This window comes from Mastigoproctus giganteus, chromosome 3, assembly GCF_048544385.1.
Source record: "Mastigoproctus giganteus isolate SK-2022 chromosome 3, ASM4854438v1, whole genome shotgun sequence".
NCBI classification, from domain to species: Eukaryota; Metazoa; Arthropoda; class Arachnida; order Uropygi; family Thelyphonidae; genus Mastigoproctus; species Mastigoproctus giganteus.
In genome coordinates this window covers 211,924,225-211,946,091 of record NC_143577.1, presented here as the reverse complement: position 1 = coordinate 211,946,091, position 21,867 = coordinate 211,924,225, and the positions used below count along the sequence as shown (strand labels likewise).

The following is a 21,867-nucleotide window of genomic DNA, read 5'->3' as shown; positions in this document are numbered from 1 at the left end:
TATGCCTTCAAAAGTATGTTCTTTGATTTCACTATTAAAAATCAAGGTTTAATAATGAAATCAAATTAATTAATGTAATTAACTAATGACAAAACGGCTGAATTGCTGGGCAAACTGGAATTGCGTAATTTACGTATTAAAATTTCTGACAAGAGAGAAACTCTGAAAGTGCCTGTCTGTTTATTGTCCCAAAAATTATTTTTTGTATGCATGAGTTGTTTACATCTCCGTGTTAATTTTCTATAGCTGGTTGTACATGGCAACAGGAAATTACAAATTTCCTGTTGCAATAGCTTTTTACAGCCATTTTTTTTTTACAGCCATGGACCATTTCTTTCATATTACAAAAATATACACTTTATACATTCTCCCACCTGACAATGTTATGGGACGCACCCACTCAGGAGTTCTAATTAACTGAAGTCTGATGAAGTGTTGTTTATAAAACTTCTCTTTAGAAACTTATTTCCTGATTGGCAGCAGTACCTCTCAGCAGTGCTGTTTTCATTTTAGGTTTGGTTTCTAGTCATTTCTGGTTTACCTATTGTTTATGTACACTAAATGTCTTTTTGATTGATTTTAGTTTACCATGTAGTTAGTTTTAACTTCTCTTTTTTTTATGGTCTCAAGGAGATCAAGATCAAATAATCACTAGTGCTGATAACAAAACATGAAAAGCTATTGAAAAAACTTGTTACTGGAGGCCAAACTGGACATTCTAAAGAGGCTGGATGCAGGAGAATACTACATTTAGTAGTTTTGAGCAATCTGAAAATTAACACTATTGCAAGCTGTTATTGTAAATAATATAAATACAGTCCATATGAGGTTCCATGATTTAAGATAACTTTTGTTGCATTTCCTTGACCATAAACTGTGTTTAGGTTTTATTGTGTAATTTACATATTAAAATTTATATTTAAAAGTTTAAATATTTCTACTACATTTAATATCGTTATATAGAGAAATGATTTCTTAAAATCAGCCAGAAAAACTGGTCGTATGAACCAGTTAAAATTATTTGTACGGAAACTCCCCGACTTACATAATGGTTGCATTCCATGGAATGCAATGTAAGTTGGAATTTCCTCCATGCTTGTGCAGCACTCGCAACTGTGCTCGCTGAATTGATTGAATCAAAAAAGAAATGTTTGACAAACATGTAAATAGAATTATTTATTGTATTTATTCAATTTTTTTATCTCATGCACAGGAAAAATTACAAAAACGTGCAATTTTAAAACAATTCAAAATTATAAAATTACAAAAAAAGAGAGGAGATAGGCATAACGTCAGTAAGTTTTACCTCTCAAGCATCGTCGCCACAATCGACTTCTTCAGCTGATAAGTACACCACTGTGGAGATTTAGAAGAGGTCGCCCACTCAACCTTATGAAAGAACATATTAATGGATGACTGGATGGTGGCTTTTTTCTTTTCATCGTAGATTTCTTTGTAGCAAGCAAGCATATCGTTCACCCCTCTGTTAACTTTTAAGAATCGTTCGCTGTCAGGATCCATCTTCTCAAACCTTGCCATTGCCATCTCTCTGGTGATTAAGTATCTCAGCTCCTCATTTGGTTCATCTCGAGCTTCGTCAGCATTTTCTTCTTTCACTATCACTGCCTGCAAGTCAATAAGTTCTTCATTAGATAATTCCTTCTCTTCTTCCTCTATTAACTCCTCCACATCTTTGGCATCAACCTCAAAACAAACCTCCAATTTTCAACTTCCAAGGACTTGGAACAAATTACAAAAAAAAAAAAAAAAAAAAAAAACAATGTTGTTATTGAGCTCACATTACGATATTTTCATGATTTTTTTTTTTAAGTTTGCACCGGCCGGCAAAAACTTACGTAAAGCTCTGCAACCTTTACAATCTTATCTGTAACCTCGTCATATGATTCGTCTTTTTCAAATCCCTTGAAGCCTTTTATGTGCCATGGGCATATTTTCTTCCATGCACCATTTAAACAACTTTTAGTAATTTCTGCCCAGGCCTTATTAATGTTTAAGATGGCGTGGTAAATATTGGAAGATTTCCAAAAGTCTCTTAACATAAAATTTTTCTCATCATCTACTGCAGACAATGCCTGTGCAAATATGCATAATAAATAGTATGCTTTTAAATTCGAAATAACACCCTGATCCATAGATTGGATGAGTGAAATCATCTAGACGCGTAGAACGTCCAGGAGCATTATCTAATAAAAGCAAAATCTTGAAAGGAACTCCGTTGTCTTTACAATATTTTTCAACCTCGAGAATGAAGCAGCATTTAAACCAATCCTCAAAGAGAGATATTGTTATCCATGCTCTCTGGTTTGATTGGAAATGCACAGGTAGGGTGGCTTTATTGATGCCCATAAATGCACGAGGATTTCCAGAATGGTACACAAGCAGTAGTTTTAATTTGTAATCTCCCACTGCATTAGCCCCAAGCAAGAGCGTGGCCCTATCTTTTGACGTCTTGACACCTAGTATTGTATTTTCCTCTTTGGCAATGTATGTTCGATCCATTGCCAAAAATTGCAGCATTTTCTTTTCGATACAGAGCAGTCTCGTCAATGTTAAAAACTTGCTGTGTTGCATAGCCACCTTCATCAATAATTTTTTCCAACACATCACAAAATTTCTCTGCAGCTGCAGAATCAGCACTGGCGACTTCACCGCTGAGGAGACCAGCGTGATGCTTGAATCTATTAAACCACCCATTGCTTGCCACAAACTTGAGTTTGGGGTTCACCCGTACTTATCCTTAATATCTTTATAAATACTTGTTTCTCTTGCTTGAATGGTCATTAGACCCAGGGGCACTCGCTTCTGAATCTGATTTTCCATCCATATTATTAACAGCTGTTCCATCTTCGATATAGCACCTGAATGCTGTTTTGTGATCACTGTTGATCTTAAGTGCATTCATTGACATGTTCTTTTATACGTGCACTGTCCTTTAAAATAGTATTCACTGTTGAAGCAGCGAGACTTAATTCCCTTGCAATAGATGACAAACTTTGTCCTGCTTTGTACTTCTTAATCATTTTCATCTTCATTTCGAAATCAATTTTGTTTTGTTTCCTGGCACTACCGCCACTTGCACTTTCCGTTGGTCCCTTTCCGTATCATCATTGTGATACGCAAATAGCAATGAAAAGAAGTTTCTGAAAATTTGTTTTTTATATGATTGAAGATTTCAGTGAAGGGGAACACATTTCACCATAATAGAGTAAAAACCCACACAATTGCAGTTATTGGTATTATTGCAAATTCAATCAGATCGAGTTTACTACTTGTTTATAATTAGATGCACTAACAGAAAAGCCCAATAAACCAGAAAGTGCAAATTGCTTTTACTGTTTTATGGTGGTGGTGACCTCCAGAGATCTGCTTTAAAAAATATCACAAAGGCATTCAAAACTGATTCTTATTACGGGAACATATGATAACGATGACAGGATAGTGCAATTTCCATTATAAAAATGACCTTTTAGAGAGATAAATAGCTTAGTAATATAGCAAAATTTTCAACTTCCAAGGACTTGGAACAAATTACAAAAAAAAAAAAAAAAAACAATGTTGTTATTGAGCTCACATTACGATATTTTCATGATTTTTTTTTTTTTAAGTTTGCACCGGCCGGCAAAAACTTACGTAAAGTCGAATTTCCATAAGTCAAGTATTACATAAGTCAAGAAGTTCCTGTATTATGTCCTCTAGATAAATCATCCCCCACTTAATGGCTGTAATACAGAGTGCTTCACTTGTAGCCTCAATTAAGAGCACTGAGCAGGGGATGCCTGTATGATATTATATACTTGGATCTTAGAAAGGTTTTTGATACTGTTGCACATGGAAGACTGCTGCACAAATTGGAGCAGTGTGACATTGGAGGCAAATTGCTGCTATGGATAAAGGGGTGGTTGAGGGGGAGAAGACAGAGAGTGGTAATCAATGGACACTGCTCATCGTGGACTAATGTTATTAGTGGAGTCCCTCAGGGTTCAGTATTGGGTCCTTTATTGTTTTCTGTATTTATAAATGATATTGATGATGGTATATCAAGCTTAATGTCCAAGTTTGCAGACGATACGAAGGTTGGCAGGGTTGTCAAGGACACTACTGACACTATGCTGCTGCAACAGGATTGGAAAGGTTGAGCAGATGGGCTGAGAGGTGGCAAATGAAGTTTAACATTGACAAATGTAAAGTACTACATATGGGAAACAGCAACCCCAGAGCAACGTATCAACTCTGTGGTACTACACTGACAGTGGTAGAGAATGAAAGGGACCTGGGGTGGTTGTGCAGGCAGATATGAAGTTCTCTGAGCAGTGCAGACGGGCTGCAAGAGTAGCTCATGGTGTATTGTCAATGATATATAGGAATTTTTCTAGCAGGGATAAGGAGGTGATTATTCCCTTGTATAAGGCAATGGTCAGGCCACACCTAGAGTACTGTATACAGGCCTGGAGACCTCATTTCAAGAAGGATGTAGAGCTGCTGGAATGAGTACAGAGAAGGGCAACAAGATTAGTGAATGGAACAAAGGGGTACTCTTACGAAGAAAGGCTTAAGTTTTGCGAATTACAGTGTCTGGAGACTAGACACCAGCGAAGTGATCTGATAGAGGTGTACAAAGCCTTGAATGGTTTGAGCATGCTCAATGCTGATGGGATTCTTCCTCTTGCTCAGAATAATCACCTGAGAGGGCATAAATTCAAATTGAGGAAAGACAGATGTAGGATAGATGTGCGGAAATTTGCCTTTAGCCAGCAGGTGGTTGGTAGGTGGAACAGACTTCCATCCCTTGTCGTGGAAGTTGATAGCCTAAATAAGTTTAAGGCTCGGCTGGACAGGTATTTCGAACGAACAGAGGGGTGAAGTGGAAGTGGTTATTTTTTATTTATTTATTTTACTTTAATTTTTTTGGCTGATGCTGCATAAGCTTGCTTTCTTGCATCAAATGCCTCTACTAATGCTAATGCTAATGTATGTCTATAGTAAAAATGCTCCATACAGGGATGGACACCGTGTGGGCCGAGTCTGGCCAACCTGCTTAAAAAAATTAGTGTTAAGCCATTATTTCTTATTCCAATAAAACCTTAACTTTCCTGGCTCACAGAGTATCTGACAAGCATCATGTTTGTTGTTTTTCTGTAATGTCTCTGAACTGAGAATAGAAACATGACCTTTCAATAATCTCTTAAATGTCCCTGTTTGGAAGTACTTATAAATGAGCAGCTGTTTTACAAAATGAAATACATAAAAAACAAATACATAGACTTACCATAACCTCCAGAATACAGTGATCTCTCAATATAACATGCATCTTCATACCACAGTTTCAGATATACTACGGGTATGATCATGTCCCCCAAAACAAATTATGAAAAAGAATAGTGTGTTCAAAGAACTAACAATTTCATACTGGAAACTAAAAAATACTGTATATACTCATATCTACTGTACATCCTACTACTGTATTTCCAAGTGAGGAAATTAGTTAAAAACTGGCTGTATATTCGCTTTGACATATTCAGTTGCAGAACAATTTTTGTAAACAACAGGACTCATCAGAGACTAATTACTATAAACACCCAGTTTCTCCCCTCAGCTAGAGATGCAGTAAAAGAGTATATCAGTGGAACACTAATTACAAACAGCTACTTCTGCAGGGAAATATGGCTACCGTTCATCAAGTGTTTTACATTGGTTACAAAGTAAATTTTGTACACAACAGCACATGACATCTTTCTTTGACTAGAAACAATTTGTACAGTAGTCTTCCATGTGCAACAGTATCAAAAGCTTTCCTGAAATCCAAGTATATGATATCAAAATTATTTTTTGCATCCAGTTCTTTTGTGACCACATCACAGTATCCAATCAAATTGGTCAGAATACACTTAAATTTCATAAGCTACTTGGTGGAGATGATGACACATTTAAAGCTTCTGAAGGGTAGTTAATCATGGGATAACCCAAGTTAGTCTTGTAGGCAAATCTGCATTTGATGAAATTACAGCAGACGCATTTCCTAATGTCTGCATAACGTGATTCAAGATGATGAATTCACAGATGAAGAGTTGTACAACTGTGAAGAAATAGTAGTGTACTACAAATTTATCCCTCACATGTTACTGGATATTAAATCTCTAAAAGTCAAAGTCCCTGGTGTTTTAAGTACATCAACATTAAATCTGTACTTGTGATTTATAAAAATAGCTCCAATGATGATGAGTGATAGTTTTGCTTCATGGTTTGAAAGTGAGTTTGTACCATAAGTGAGATGCTACTTGCTTTCCAAAAAAACTTGAAGAAAAGGCTCTGATGTCCTGAAATTAAAAATGGCAAGATCAGAGTTGCATTTTTGCCACGGAACACAGCTGCACTAATTCAGCCACTGGATCAGGGCACACTATCTGAGCCTTCAAAGCCTACTATCATGAGTTACTTGCTGGTATTGTGAACTCAGAAATTCAATTTCTAAAATTTCTGAAACATTAACACTGAAAGACACTCCATATAATATTGGATTAGCAGGTGTGCTAATCCAATATTATATTAAAGCAAGCTCAACAGCAACTGAAAACTGCTGGAGAAAACGTACTGGAAAAGATGAGATTACTAATAATGACCTTGACAAGGAGCAAAGGCTGCTTGTACTTAGTGGCAGCCTTGGAGAAAATGACCTGGCTGCTCAGATTGAGGTGGATGTGGAAGCTCCAGTTGGACATTACCTGAGCGAGGAAGAATTGCAGCCACTGTGAATAATGGGAAGACAATCGACAAACAGAAGGCCAGTGACTCAGAAGATAATGTGGATGACATGTAAGGAAAAAGCCAGAAATTAACAAAATGCTTGAAACCATTAATGAGGTAATGGCTAGTTAGAACATAAGAGTGATAGTGAACATTTTCATTTATTGCATCTGACCAGGGCTATAGTGGAGGGTATATGCCGTATACCTTCTGGATTTGTTTAGGCGAATAGCGTATACCATCTGGTTTTTGAAAGACTTAAAAAAACAGATATTATTAAAATATATATATATATATATATATATATTTTTTTTTTTTTATGTAAACCCCAAACACGAAAGGTATTAGAACCTATAGTACTTAGTACCATGCTTGGATTGGAGGTTGAGAAGATGAAAGAAGATATTTGTTGACATTGGACTTGAACTTCTGCAGACTGTAATTTTCAGGAAATACGTATGAAGGAAAGTTGTTCCAGAAAATGGTAGTGGAATGAATAAACGAGGAGGGTGAAAAGTTGGTTCTGTGTGTTTGAAGTTGGACAGTAAATGGATGTTGGCGGCATGTGTTCGAACTGTTTTGAAAGAGAGAGTGGGAATTATAGAAGCCAATTCAGAAGAACAGTGCCCATGGAAGTATCTGTAGAAGAGGGATGCAGCAGAAACAGTACATCTATGAGACAGCGAGTGGAGAGACTGTTAGAGATGAATCATTAATTAACCTAACTGCCCTCTTCTGAATGGAATCAAGAAGCCTGAGAGAGGTTTTGGGGGCACCACCCCAGATTTGGGAACAATATTCCATGGCAGGACAGATTTGCGATTTATACAGAGTGAGCAGCTGTTTCGAAGAAAAGTAACACTGAGAGCTAAAGAGAAAACCAAGTTTTTTAGATGCAGAGGAAACAATATCTGTAATGTGCTTGTGCCAAGAGAGATTAGAAGTCAGGGTAATCCCCAAAAGAGATATATCATTTTGCCTAGAAATCGGAGTGTCACTAAAGATAAGCATAGGAGCAGAAGAATCCTTTTTGCGAGATATAAGACAAGACTGAGTTTTAGAAGGGTTGAAATCAACTAAGTTGTCTTTGCCCCACTGGAGAATTACCTGAAGATCAGCATTTAAGGAATTGGTAGCAGATTTTCGAGAAGTTGAAGCTGATTGAGCAGGGCAAGGTTTCTCAAAATGGAAAGTGGAATGCAATGTGCTATCATCGGCAAAACTATGAATAGGATTTCCAGTCAATGGAAGAAGGTCATTAATATACAAGAGGAAAAGAGTGGGGGAAAGAACTGACCCTTGGGGGACACCAGCATTAGTGGAGAGGTTAGAGCCATCTATCATCACCCTCAGTGAGCGATCAGAGAGAAAACTGGATAACCAATTACTAAAAACAGTTGGCAAACCATAAGATGGAAGCTTGTTTAGAAGACCTTTATGCCAAACACGATCGAAAGCCTTTGAGATGTCAAGAACAACTACTTGTGTTTCACCGAACCTTTCCATTGAATTAGTCCATAAATGGGTAACATAAGCCAGAATATCACCAGTGGATCGACACTGACGGAATCTATACTGGCGATCGTTGATAAGACGGAAGGTTTCTAGGTAGTTTAAGAGTTGGCGGTTAATTGATTTCTCCATTACTTTAGAAAGAGTAGAAGTAATTGCAATGGGATGATAATTGGATGGGAGGGATTTGTCACCCTTTTTTAGGAACTGGCTGGATATGAGCAAATTTCCAAGCAGAAGGAAAAACACCTTTGGAATAAGAAAGTGAAAAAAGGCAACAAAGAACAGGACTAAGTTCAGGAGCACAGGTTTGAGAACAAGTGGAGAAATACCATCAGGACTTGGAGCTTTCTTAGCATCAAGATTCGTCAAAATCCTTCTGATGTCCTTTTGACGGAAGACCACAGGAATCATTGAATGGAGCGTGCTAGGAATGCTGCGAGGTGTTTTACCAAGATCATTAATACACAAGTTGGAAGAAAAATGGGATGCTAGCAGGTCAGATTTATCCTTGGCTGAAGTGACAACAGAACCATCTGGTTTGGACAGAGGTGGGAGCAGAGATGGGCAGAAGTTGCGGCTTTGGTAAGAGACCAGAATGCTCGGCTACCTTTTGGGCAAGAAGCAAGTTTTCTACTCTTAGCCTCTTCAAACTCTAGTTTGGACTGATTAATAACTGCTTTACAATTGTTGCGAGCTTTGGTGTAGGCAGAAAATGAAACTGAAGAATTGGAAACAAGCCAATTACGATATGCAACACTGTTCTCTTGAACAGCCTTAGCACATTTATTGGAAAACAAGGTTTAGATAAAGGATGAGATTTTAAAGTGGAGTTTGGGATAAAGGATTCCATTCCTACAAGAATAATTTCACTGACACGATCTGAGCAAACGTTGACATCAGAAGTTTTGAAACAGTAATCCGACCAAGGAAAAGAAGAAAAGAAATCTCGCAGGTAATCCCATTTTGCATTCTTGTAATGCCAAACAACACAAGGTTGGGAATAACCGTGAGATAAAGGCTCCATTGGAGAAGAGACAATCACCAAGTTGTGATCTGAAGTGCCTAAAGGACCTCTCACTTCGACCGTGTACTTAAAAGGGTTGTTTGTGAGAAAAAGATCAAGCATGTTGGCTTTATGGTAGGGATTGTCTAGTATTCTTGTAGGTAAATGAACAAACTGTGCAAGGTGATTAGTAATTGCAAAAGCCTCGGCATCTCGACCAGACGGGTCGGTGTGACTAGAAAACGGAAGCCAGCTGGAGTTGTGAACATTAAAATCACCAAGGAAAATTACCTCACTGTTAGGAAAGTTGGACTGGAGAAAGTCAAGTTGCAAAGAGAGGAAGTCAAAGAGCTCTAAGTGATTAGTGGAGTTGGGAGAACAGTGGAGACAACAGATGAATTTGACACAATGACGTAGAGAGATTTTAAGCCAGAGAAGATCAAAGAGAGGAGATTCCAAATTGCCAAGTCTCTGACAGGGAATATCAGAACGGATATATGCACAAGTACCACCTTTGAGGCGAAAGGAATCATACAGCGAATAATTTGGGCATCTTAGATGAACAGTAGTTGAATCAACCGATAACTGAGATTCTGTCAGAAAAAGTACATGGGGTTTGGCAGACTGCAAGTGGAAATGGACATCGTTGAGATTAGAATTGAGACCACGTATATTTGTGAAATGAATTAGGAAGTGCTTGGGAGGTTTAGATCTTTTCGCAGATAAGCTTGCTCTATTATTTTGACAATTCATGGTGTATTCAATAGTAAGAAAAAGTGGGTGGGACATGCTGTATGAAGTAATGAAATTTTTGGATATGGCGTACACATGGTAAGAATATACCCAGATCCTTGACATAAAATGACCTCGGCAATGCTCCCCGCATACACACTACTCAGACTCCCTCCAGTCACTATCTGGCAGAGTAGAGGTAGCAAGATTATACACTAGCTGATCCGGAAGCCTCCTAGAGAGTTACCAATAGGTTCGGTCCAGTGTACTAACTAGCGGCCGGCCTGCGAACACCGTTTTAGAGCTGTACCCTCGAAAGGTAAGGAATATTGGATCTCGCCACGATGTTCATCATAACCTCAAAAGTCATCAATCATACTGCATGATGGAAGAGATAGGGAAGGGTTGACCTGAACTTAGCTCTAGAGACTAAACATGGGTTCCACCACTTCACGCCTCCAATAAGCAAAGTGGTGGTGGTATTGCAGCAGTTGATGAGAGTCATCTACCACCTAGTACTGCCTGGTAACATAGAGGGGCGGCATTTCTCCATGTGGTGTGGGTGCAACACCTCGACCTCTGCTTACGTTGGTTCACACCTGGGTGGTCACCCACCATGTACTTGTGCATGGAGGTTATACCCAGGATTACTAACAGTCCCACCATCGTAAAGGTGCAAGCAGAGGATTTGGCTGTCACAGACTGTCTGGACTTCGCCGAAATTGGGTCCACTTGACTTGAGTGTCACCCGAATATCAGTTCCATCAGCGTTTTAGACTCCCAGGTAGCAAGTACAGCTTGTCTGCCATATCTGAGAGAATGTCTGTGACAACCTCAAGGACCTAAATTTACTGAAAATTAAAAAATAAATTGATTAGAATTCAATTCTTAGGCAATACTTACATAGTTTTATTATTTTTGATATATATGCTGTATATATAAGTAAGTAAATATGCCGTGTACGTATGTATACACACACACACACATACACCCTCTGGAATTTGATTAATAAGCACAGTATACTCTCTGCATACGTAACATTCACAGATTATGTCTTCTGCTAATTTTATGACTATGGCACTGCATCTGACTGCTATTAAGAATTATATACTGAAAAAATTCTGTAATGTTTGGGCAAAACAAACTAAATTACATGACTATTTCAGAATGAATGGATAAAATGCAAGTCCATATAATGGCATTAAAAAACTGCTGAAAAATGGCAATTTTTTTTTATTTTTTTTTTTACTAGTTATTAGTAAATTGCCATTTGTTATCAGTAAACTGTTGGGGTAACTATTAGCTCTGTAAAAACATTTTAGGGAGCATAATTTCAAATAATGACTATTCTTATGATTACTTTGACTTACCATAGTTCTATCTCCAGGTTCTGCTCCACCATATTGCATTACAGCCTGCATCCCAAATTTCAGTGATTCACACCATGTTAGGATGCTACAGTTTTCAATAAATGCTTTGGCTGCTCCTGTAAAAAATAAACTATACAAAGCACCAGATGCACCTCCCATATGGGACTCAGCACAATTTGCAAGGAACAATAGTGTCTGTTTGGGATATGACAACTGTAATTTTCTCATTGCTATACCTTTCAGTACGGCTGTAAAATAAAAACACAAAATCAATTTTCATCTGATATAAATGGAAAATTTAATTTCGTGCAGATAAATTTAGTATTATTCGTTTAATTTTTAAATAATTACAAAAGGAAGAGATGTTTTTGAGCATATTAAAAACAAAAGTCATGAAGCACTTTTAAACTAAGTGAGATCTAAATATGTTTATTTCTAGTTATAAATTATATGCAATTGGGAACAGACATTTGTGATGCGTTCTTACTACTTCCAATATGAAATAAACAGATATTTATATCTCACATAGGTAATGTGAAGAACTATAGCTGAAGGCTTCTAATTAATTTTATTGTGTTTATTTCACTGTTGTATCTATCTCACATAAGTTAAAAGTGCTTCTGAACAGCTCACTACCTAATTTTTCTTAAATTCTAATGTCAATTTGTATAATAATTTAACAGCACAAGCCAGAGCTTATATTCATATTGTCTTCTGTTACTAGAAGTGTGTTTTTATAAGTCAGTTTGCATGTTGTGTGGGCTGAAAAATCCAAAATAACAAAGGGGAGACCCTACTCCCTCCATCTCAGATCAGCTAATTACAGTCTCGAGGGAAGAGAACTTTTAAAATCCTTCCAATTATTGCATTTTCTTAAAGCAAGATCTCTCTTGTGTGCTTTTTAAAACTAACGTAAACTTCAACTAAAATGATAACAACAAAGTAACCTCTCTGAAGAGAAGCTAACAGGAATGGATTACGAACAGCCCAGGGTGTTATAAGAAGCAATAAAGTGATAAATATGACTAATCTAGAACCAGACTCAAAACTAGTAGCACAAATCCATCGTTTCCATGTATTTTCAAATGTGGTCCTTATTGACAATGAAAAACTGTGAAACATTTTACCAGGCTTTTCTACAAAGTCCAAAAAAAAAAAAAAAAATACCACTGAAAGCTAGAAATTTCAGTATTGCATGTATCACAATCTCATCTTTCTTATACATGTATTTGAATTCTGTAGTCCTCTGTCAATAGCTTACTAAAGAATGAACTTGGATCTGTGGGCCACATTGCTGTGTTTCTCATAATCATAACCACAAACCTTAAAAAATCTGTTGTGGTTTGTGTGTTTTTCTTTTGTTTTCAACATAAACTGTTTCATCTCTAAAATGCTTTTATCACTGTTCTTGTTGCTACAATTTTTGTCCTATAAAGTTCTTATTAGGCAGCAAACTGTCCAGGGAATACTGTAATCAGATTAAAATAAAATTTAAAAAATAATAGAATAAACCAAGTAGTTGATTACATCAAGACCATGGCATATTACCCCTTAGCGAATTATATGAGATTCATCATAGTTTTGTGAAAAGGTAAAAAATTATATAATGGCTAAAAAAAAAAAAAAAAATCTTGTTTATACACGACCACCAGGTCAATAGAGTTTACAATAAATCAATCAGTACAAATGTTAATCGTATTTAGCAGTCAATGAACCCCGGTCCACTCAAAGAGTGTGTGCTACTGCACTAGCACTCCTGACCACGGCTATGTCAGGCCATATGCCATATATTCCAGCAGCATATAAGTTGACCTTTGAAGCACTAAAACATTGCCTAAAATTTTAGGATTGAATTATATGGTGAGTATAAGAACCTGAATTTGAACAAAAGGCATATCTTAGGGATAGAAAGACATAAATTAATACCAATACATATACAATTTATTACAGTTTACTTTTTGAGAACCGGAAAAGTAAACTTTGGGGTTTTTTCGTATAACAAACACACTCCCATATTGAAGCACTTTTTACAGACACTCAAATTTGCAGTACAGTAAAAAAGAGGCAACAAGGAATGGTTCCATTATATAATTGAAGCCTACTATATACATATATACAGGGTCATTGAAAAAGGTGTCCATGATTTCCCTTTTAATTATCTTCGGAAATATTTGATCGATTGCTGTGATCATAGCAGCAAACAGTGTGGTAACTCACTAAGTTTTATTTGACACCTCAACAATGACCTTGGCTGCACCGTGAATGTGAGCAGAATGACTCCTACGTGCACCGCCTAGTCAGTGTCAGTAAGATGGCCACTGCCAGTTTCCTCAAACTGATTAAACCAATGTATTATAGTCTTGTCTGTTGGCGCATCTTGTCTGTAAGTACGTCGGTATTGATGTTGCACCATTATGACAGATTTAAATTTAGCATACAACACACACTGCACTTTCTGTTGCACAGTCACCATCTTACTGACACTGACGGAGGTGATGCGTGTAGAAGTCATTCTGTGCACACTCCCAGCACAGCCAAGGTCATTGTTGAAGTGTCAAATAAAACTTAGTGAGTTACCACACTGTTTGCTGCTATGATCACAGCAATCGATCAAATATTTCCAAAGATAATTAATAGGGAAATCACGGACACCTTTTCGATGACCCTGTATAGCATCAATAAGAACAATAAGTAACATTGTTGCCTCTGCGGATAGAATTTGGTTTCATAACTCTACATATGGGAGTACCGTTGCTTACCTGTTTTTTTTATAGTTTATTATGCAATTGTAATAAGATGAAAACCCTTGAAAGAGCAGAAGTAATTGAATTAAAAAGTAAATAAACCATTGTGAAATATTTGAAAGATGACTGTAAAAAGGGGTTCAACTTATATGGCAAATATATGATTAAATATGAATTTTTTAGGCACAAAATAGAAATTCACATATACTGGAATATATGATAATGAAATACCAGGCTGTGTAAATTTACAGGTAAACTGGCAAAAAATAGTACTTGAGAAAAGGACATACATAACTGGATATCAATTCCTACAATAATAATTACTCTAGATTCTTCTCACAAAGGAACCTATATTCATGACAAAATGCATAGGAAAGCATCTAAAAACATATATAAATCAAACAGCTATGCAGTAATTAACTTCAGAACTTAACATTTTCTGAGAAAGAAAAAATTAAGTTGTAATGAGGACAGATATGAGAAATTAATCCAACTTGAACAAAGCATAAATGTGATTTTGTTGAAACTTTCAAAGAGGAAAATAATGCCAATAAATGGTTTTGGATTATAAGTAAATATGACATACTAAGAAATTTTTATGGACTATACTGTGGCACATCACTTGCCAGTATTTTCACCTGGTCAGTTCCATTGATAGCATGGCCAACTATGATCAATGGCATTTGTTATTTTCATGAAATATTGTGCTACGAAGTGAGTGCACTGTCTTCTTTTAACTGCAAATTAGAAATAAAAATACTATTAACTGATTCCTATTTTCCTAAACTAAGCAAACCCTTAGCCATAATTATGAGACCTTCCTTGGACTCAGGGGAGGTACCCATGGACTGGAGAGGTGCAAATGTGACCCCAATCTACAAATGAGGATCAAAGGGAGACACAGGTAATTACAGATCTGTTAGTTTAACTTCTGTTCCAGGGAAATTAATGGAGGCACTGGTTAAAGATGCATTGCAGGATCATCTAGACAAGATTTCAGTTATAGCTCGGACACAGCATGGGTTTGTTAAGAGGAAGTCTTGTCTGACCAATTTGATTGGATACTATGTAGTTGCAAAGCAACTGGATGCAAAGAATAATTTTGATATCATATATTTGGATCTTAGAAAGGCCTTTGATACTGCTGCACATGGAAGACTGCTGCACAAATTGGAGCAGTGGCATTGGAGGCAAATTGCTGCTATGGATAAAGGGATGGTTGAGTGGGAGAAGACAGAGAGTGGTAATCAATGGACACTGCTCTTCGTGGACTAATGTTATTAGTGGAGTCCCTCAGGGTTCAGTGTTGGGTCCATTGTTGTTAGGCGCATCCATAGCCAGGTGGGAAGGAGCAGCTGTGCATATCACACGCTTCTTGATTAGACCGGGGTTCGAGCCCGTCACCACCAAATACGGAGGATGCGGAAAGGTCATGGAATGACCACCGCATATTCACGGAGCAATATGGCCTTAGTTGCTAATGCTCCTAAAAACTAAATAACAACAACAACAACCATTGTTGTTTTCTGTATTTATAAATGATATTGATAATGGTATATCAGGCTTAATGTCCAAGTTTGCAGACGATACGAAGGTTGGCAGGGTTGTTAATGACACTAATGACAGTACGCTGCTGCAACAGGATCTAGAAAGTTGAGCAGATGGGCTGAGAGGTGGCAAATGAAGTTAACATTGACAAATGTAAAGTGCTGCATATGGGAAGCAGCAACCCCAGAGTGACGTATCAAATCTGTGGTACTACACTGACAATGGTAGAGAATGAAAAGGACCTGGGGGTAATTGTGCAGGCAGATATAAAGTTTTCTGAGCAGTGCAGACAGTCTGCAAGAGTAGCTTATGGTGTCTTGTCAATGATATACAGGAATTTTTCTAGCAGGGAGGTGATTATCCCCTTGTATAAGGTCAGGCCACACCTTGAGTACTGTATACAGGTCTGGAGGCCTCATTTTAAGAAGGATGTAGAGCTGTTGGAACAAGTACAGAGAAGGACAACAACATTAGTGAATGGAACAAAGGGTTGCTTTTACGAAGAAAGGCTTAAGTTTTGCAAATTACAGTGTCTGGAGACTAGGCACCTGCGAGGTGATCTGATTGAGGTGTATAAAGCCTTGAATGGTTTGAGCATGCTCAATGCTGATGGGATTCTTCCTCTTGCTCAGAATAATCACCTGAGAGGGCATAAATTCAAATTGAGAAAAGACAGTTGTAGGATAGATGTGCAGAAGTTTGCCTTTAGCCAGCGGGTGGTTGATTGCTGGAACAAACTTCCATCTGATGTTGTAGAAGTTGATAGCTTAAATAGATTCAAGGCCGAACTTGACAAACATTTGGAGCGAGTGGATGGGTGAAATAACGGTGTTTTTTTTTTTTTTTTGGCTGATGCTATATAAGCTTGCTTTCTTGCATCATGTGCCTTTGCTAATGCTAACTAACTGGATGTAAGTTTCATTAAGATAACCTAGGAGAGAAGAAAGTAAGAAAGGAGGTGAAATGGGAAACTCATTGGCAGCAGCAGTACACAGAATGTATCAGTAGCAAGCTCCTTTGGTAAACGTATAATTCTAGACCCTTTCTTTGATACAGAATTTGGCTTTTGTTATTGTTATTTTCGTTTGATATCAAAGTGTATCGGAAAAAGTATTGATTCTTATAAAAGTGTGTTATATTGCTATTTCTCCAGATCCTCAAACAGAAATGATAGCCAGATGACTAATTTTATTCCTATCTATAATTCTGGCACCCCTGACTTTTGTTTTCTTAGAGTTTGACTTTTTATTGTTATTTTTATCTGATATTAAAATTTATCATTTTGGTAAGTTTCAAATACGTTTTAAAAGTCACTTGGTTACTTTCTCCCCCTCAAATTTAAAATTCACAGTAAGAACAGTTTGTGGCAAAATGTGCTTTTTGAACACAGCTAGAATGGGAGATACCCAGCTGTAAATCAAGGTTAATAAAAACCAATGAGAGTGAAACAGAAGAGCTGCCATATCTGAGTACAGTCCACAAAATACTGCTTTGTATACTCCAAACTAAAATTGACACAACTGACCAGATAAAATCACTCAATTCCAAAGATTTCTTTCCTCCATCTATTGGACCTTGCATAATGGAATGGAACTGAACGTAAACATAAGGGAACTCTCCAAAAAAACCTTATCTTACAACTGCATTTCTTAAACTGTGCTTCAAGGACCACTGGTTCGGCAGAGATACACCAGGGAGCCCACAAATTATGTTTAAAAATTTCATTTTAAAAAGATAAATAAAATTTTTTAAATTTTATCTTTTTTTTTTTTCCCCACCTTTTAAATTTTTTTTTAAAAGATGGAAGAATTTACAACAAAGAACAATTTTATTGCATTTGTGGTGTGTGGAAAATATTTTAAACTAAAAGAGATCTTTATGTCATTAAAGTTTTAGAACTGTCTTACAATACTGAAAATGAATTTCCACAACTTTTACTGGTGTTACAGAGATTATTTAAGCAGCTATACCTTTTTCCAAAAGAATCAAAAAAGCAAAAAAGAGGTGTTTAATGTTATGACCTTACAGGCACACAAAAACATTAGACCAGCAGATTAGGCTCTCACACAGAGTATTTTTAATAATAGTGTAAACACTGCAGTTTGTGCATAGCACTTTTACTATTTATTAGTTTACAAAAAGTACCGGTGATTTTAAACACTAGAAGGGACCTCTAGGATAGTAATTCTTAATGAGATAGTTATTAAGCTTTTTCATTTGGAAATTCGAGCTAATTGAATTTATAGGCACAATATGGCCAAAGTTGCTTTTGCACCAAAAAAATTCCAACAACAACCAACCAACCAACTTGACACAACAAAGAGCACCTTACACTTTGGTTCTTCCAGCTTTGCAACAAAGGTACTAATGTAATCTTTTAAGAGGAGAGCATTTTTATTTTTTTCCTGACAAAACAAATACTAATGGACAATAAACTCAAAACTTTGCCTGGTCGTTGGACAACTGCTATACATACTATCATTCTTGACTGGCCATCATTATCAAGCAGTTGAGATGCAAATGATTATAACATGATCTCATAATTATGAACGTGATTTTTTGAATTTCAAAACAACGTAATTCCTGAAAAAAAAAAAAAATCCCACATTCCAGTAACAAAAGATACTAACCTGGATAGTCTAATATATATTTTAGTTTTAGTATTAGTATTAGAAATGGCCACATGGTGTAAGGAAGCCTATGGCTTATGCTGCACCAGCCAAAAAAATAAAATAAAATAAAATAGCATAAAATAAAAAAATAATAGAAAGAAAATTAAAAAAATAATAAAAATAAAATAATAAGAGAAAAGTAAATGGACAACCTATGCGTTTCCCTCCTCCCGTAGGTGACCTTTAATCCAGCTGACCTTTGAATTTCACCAAACTGTCAGCCTCTAACACCCGTGTAGGTAACTTATTCCAGTAATTTATAACTCACTGGCTAAAATAAAACTTCCTGCAATCCAGTCTAAACGCCCTCCCCCCGTAACTTGAAATTATGGCCCCTAGTTTTAGAATCATTTATAACCATGGAAATTTCATCCTCATTCATTTTACTTATGCCTCTCAGAGCCTTAAACATCTCAATCAAGTCTCATCCCAAACTCTGCAACCCACATATTCAAAGTCTTTCCTTGTGTGGACGCCCTTTTGCCGATCTCAACAGGCGAGTTACTTGTCTTTGGACCCTTTCAAGAAGCACAATGTCTTTCTTTAGGTGTGGTCTCCATACTTGAACAGAGTATTTCAAGTGTGGTCTAACAATAGCCTTATATAATGGGATTATTACATCCTTATCTCTACTAGTAATTGTTCGATAAATCATCGATAGGACACCACGGAATTTCCTTGCAACCAGTCTACAATGTTCGGAGAACTTCATGTCTGACCGTATCGTAATATCCAAGTCCCTTTCCTCCAATACCAGCTTTAGTTCAACTCCACCAAGTGTATAAGTTATTCTGGGGTTACTGTTCCCCAGGTGCAATACCTTACACTTTGCTGGATTAAAGCATAGCTGCCATTTTTCTGACCATCCCTGAAATCTATCTAGGTCATTCTGAAGAAGCTCTGCTTAGTGGTGATCATTAACTACTCTACTAATCTTTACATCATCTGCAAATTTAGACATCACACCCTCTATCCCTTCATCGATATCATTTATGAAAATCAAAAAACAACAGTGGTCAATACTGATCCTTGAGGAACCCCACTTCTTACATCAACCCAATCTGAGGAATAACCATTTATTACAACCTCTGCATCCTGCCCTGAAGCCATCCAGCTATTCCATCTAAGGATTTTCCTTGTGATTCCAACCTGTTCCAACTTATAAAGTAACCGCTAATGTGGGACTGAGTCAAATGCTTTGCTGAAATCCAAATAAACAATGTCGAAATTATTCCCTAAGTCTTGAGTGACCCTGTCAGAATAGCTAACCAGATTAGTTAAACATGATTTTCCCTTTACAAAACCATGCTGAGTATCCTTCAGAATTCTATTTCTATCTAAATGATCCTGAATTCCACCCTTGATCATTATCTTCATGATTTTCCCTACTACTGAAGTTAGACTAACTGGCCAGTAATTTCCCACTTCACTCTTAGAAACATGCCTCTTGAAATTGCAAAATTATGTTTCAGCAAAGTGCTATTAGAATTTTAAGAACATGTTCATATTTTATGCAATTCAGAACTTAAAATGGCTTCAAGCATATCATCAAAGTAATGAACAGCAGGAAGAAAATGATTTGTCCCTTTTCCCAAGTTAATTAAAGCAGCAGTACTTCTATGTATTTTCTTGATAGAAATGTCAAGAAGCAAGTAGTGAAATACTGAAAATCAAGCAACACCTACTACTAGGTTATGTCAGTTTGAGTGTGACATAAGCACTGCGAAAGCAAAAATAAGAGTAGGAGTGTGTTATAGGCCTAATGACTCGAATGAGTACAATGAACAATTGTACAGAGAAATAGAGTGGGTCAGTAAATCAGAATGTCTTATAATGGGGGATTTTAACTTCCCAGATATTGACTGGAACTTGTGGGTTGGTCACTCACACACTAGTCAGACTTTTGTGGATTTATTGGATGATTGTTTTCTGCAGCAGCATGTTCGAGAGGCAACCAGAGAAAGTAATACTCTTGATCTGGTTATCAGCAGTGATCATTCGTGTATTAAGAATTTGCAGATAAAGGAACCACTAGGTGGCAGTGATCACAGTGTGCTGAAGTGGGATTTACTCAAAGAGGTAACTACCGTCAGGGGTAAAGGAAAGGGTTTTTGCTTCCGTAAAGGGGAGTACAGTGGTCTCAGACAGTTTTTAAATTCTGTACAGTGGGATCAACTGACGATGTTACAAACAGTAAATTCTAAGTGGGAAGCATTCAAGGAATTAATCGTGGAAGCTACTAGACTTTTCATACCGATGAAGAAATATTGTTCAAGGTTTAGGCCTAAATGGTTATCAAATGAACTAATGAGACTCGTGTCAGAGAAGAAAAATGCATGGGATGCATATAAATTATCAGGCGACGCAGAAGCCTGTAGCAGATATAAGCTAGTCTGTAATCAGGTCACAAAGGAGGTTCGGCAGGCAAAGGCGGATTACGAGAAATCTTTGGCAAAAGATGCTAAGAAAAACAGCAAGGATTTCTTTACTTATATAAACTCTAAAAGGAAGGGGATGAATATGATTGGTCCACTTGACATCGATGGTTCGACTGTTGATGATCCTGCTCAGATAGCAAACAAACTGAATGAGTATTTTGCATCTACATTCACACGTGAGGAATTATTACAGTTTGAAAATGGAAGAAGGTTATCAAATTGTAGCAGTGTGCTTAATGATTTTGTAATAACTGAGAGCAAAGTGGAGGAGAAATTGTTGAAGTTAAACATAAGAAAGGCACCTGGGGTGGATGGGATCTATCCAGTTATATTAAAGGAGGCGGCAAAGCAACTAAGCAAACCCTTAGCCATAATTATGAGAGCATCCTTGGATTCAGGGGAGGTTCCCACGGACTGGAGATGTGCAGATGTGTCCCCAATTCGCAGGGGAGGTTCGGGGGGTGACACGAGTAGTTGCGGACCAGTTGGTTTAACTTCTGTTCCGGGTAGGATAGTGGAGTCACTGGTTGGAGATGCATTGCAGGATCATCTAGACAAGACTGCAGCAATAATTCAGACACAGCATGGGTTTGTTAGGGGGGAGTCTTGTCTGACAGATTTGATTGGTTATTGTGGTGTGGTCGCAGGGGAGCTGGATGCAGGAAGTAATTTTGATGTCATATACTTGGATTTCAGGAAAGCTTTTGACACTGTTGCGCATGGAGGACTGCTGTACAAATTGGAGCAGAATGGTATTAAGGGTAAGTTGCTGCAATGGATAGAGGGATGGTTGAGTGGGGGAGGACAGAGGGTGGTAGTCAATGGGTGCTGCTCTTCGTGGACTAATGTTGTTAGTGGAGTCCCACAGGGTTCGGTGTTGGGTCCACTGTTGTTTTGTGTATTTATCAATGATATTGATGAGGGTATATCAGGCTTAATGTCGAAGTTTGCAGATGACACGAAGGTTGGCAGGGTTGTTAATGACAGTAATGGCAGTGTGCTACTGCAACAGGATCTAGATAATTTGGGCAGATGGGCTAAGAAGTGGCAACTGAAGTTTAACCTTGACAAATGCAAAGTACT

The 21,867-nt window shown here is 37.3% G+C and overlaps 1 protein-coding gene across 1 annotated transcript in view; it reads right to left on the bottom strand.

Moving 5' to 3' along the window:
• LOC150088657 (triokinase/FMN cyclase-like) overlaps positions 1-21,867 on the bottom strand; it is a 70,734-nt gene that overhangs the window by 610 nt on the left and 48,257 nt on the right. Inside the window, exon 12 of the mRNA XM_090370282.1 lies at positions 11,383-11,630. Within this exon, the coding sequence (XP_090226408.1) occupies positions 11,383-11,630 (248 nt within the window). The remainder of the gene's footprint in view (positions 1-11,382; positions 11,631-21,867) is intronic.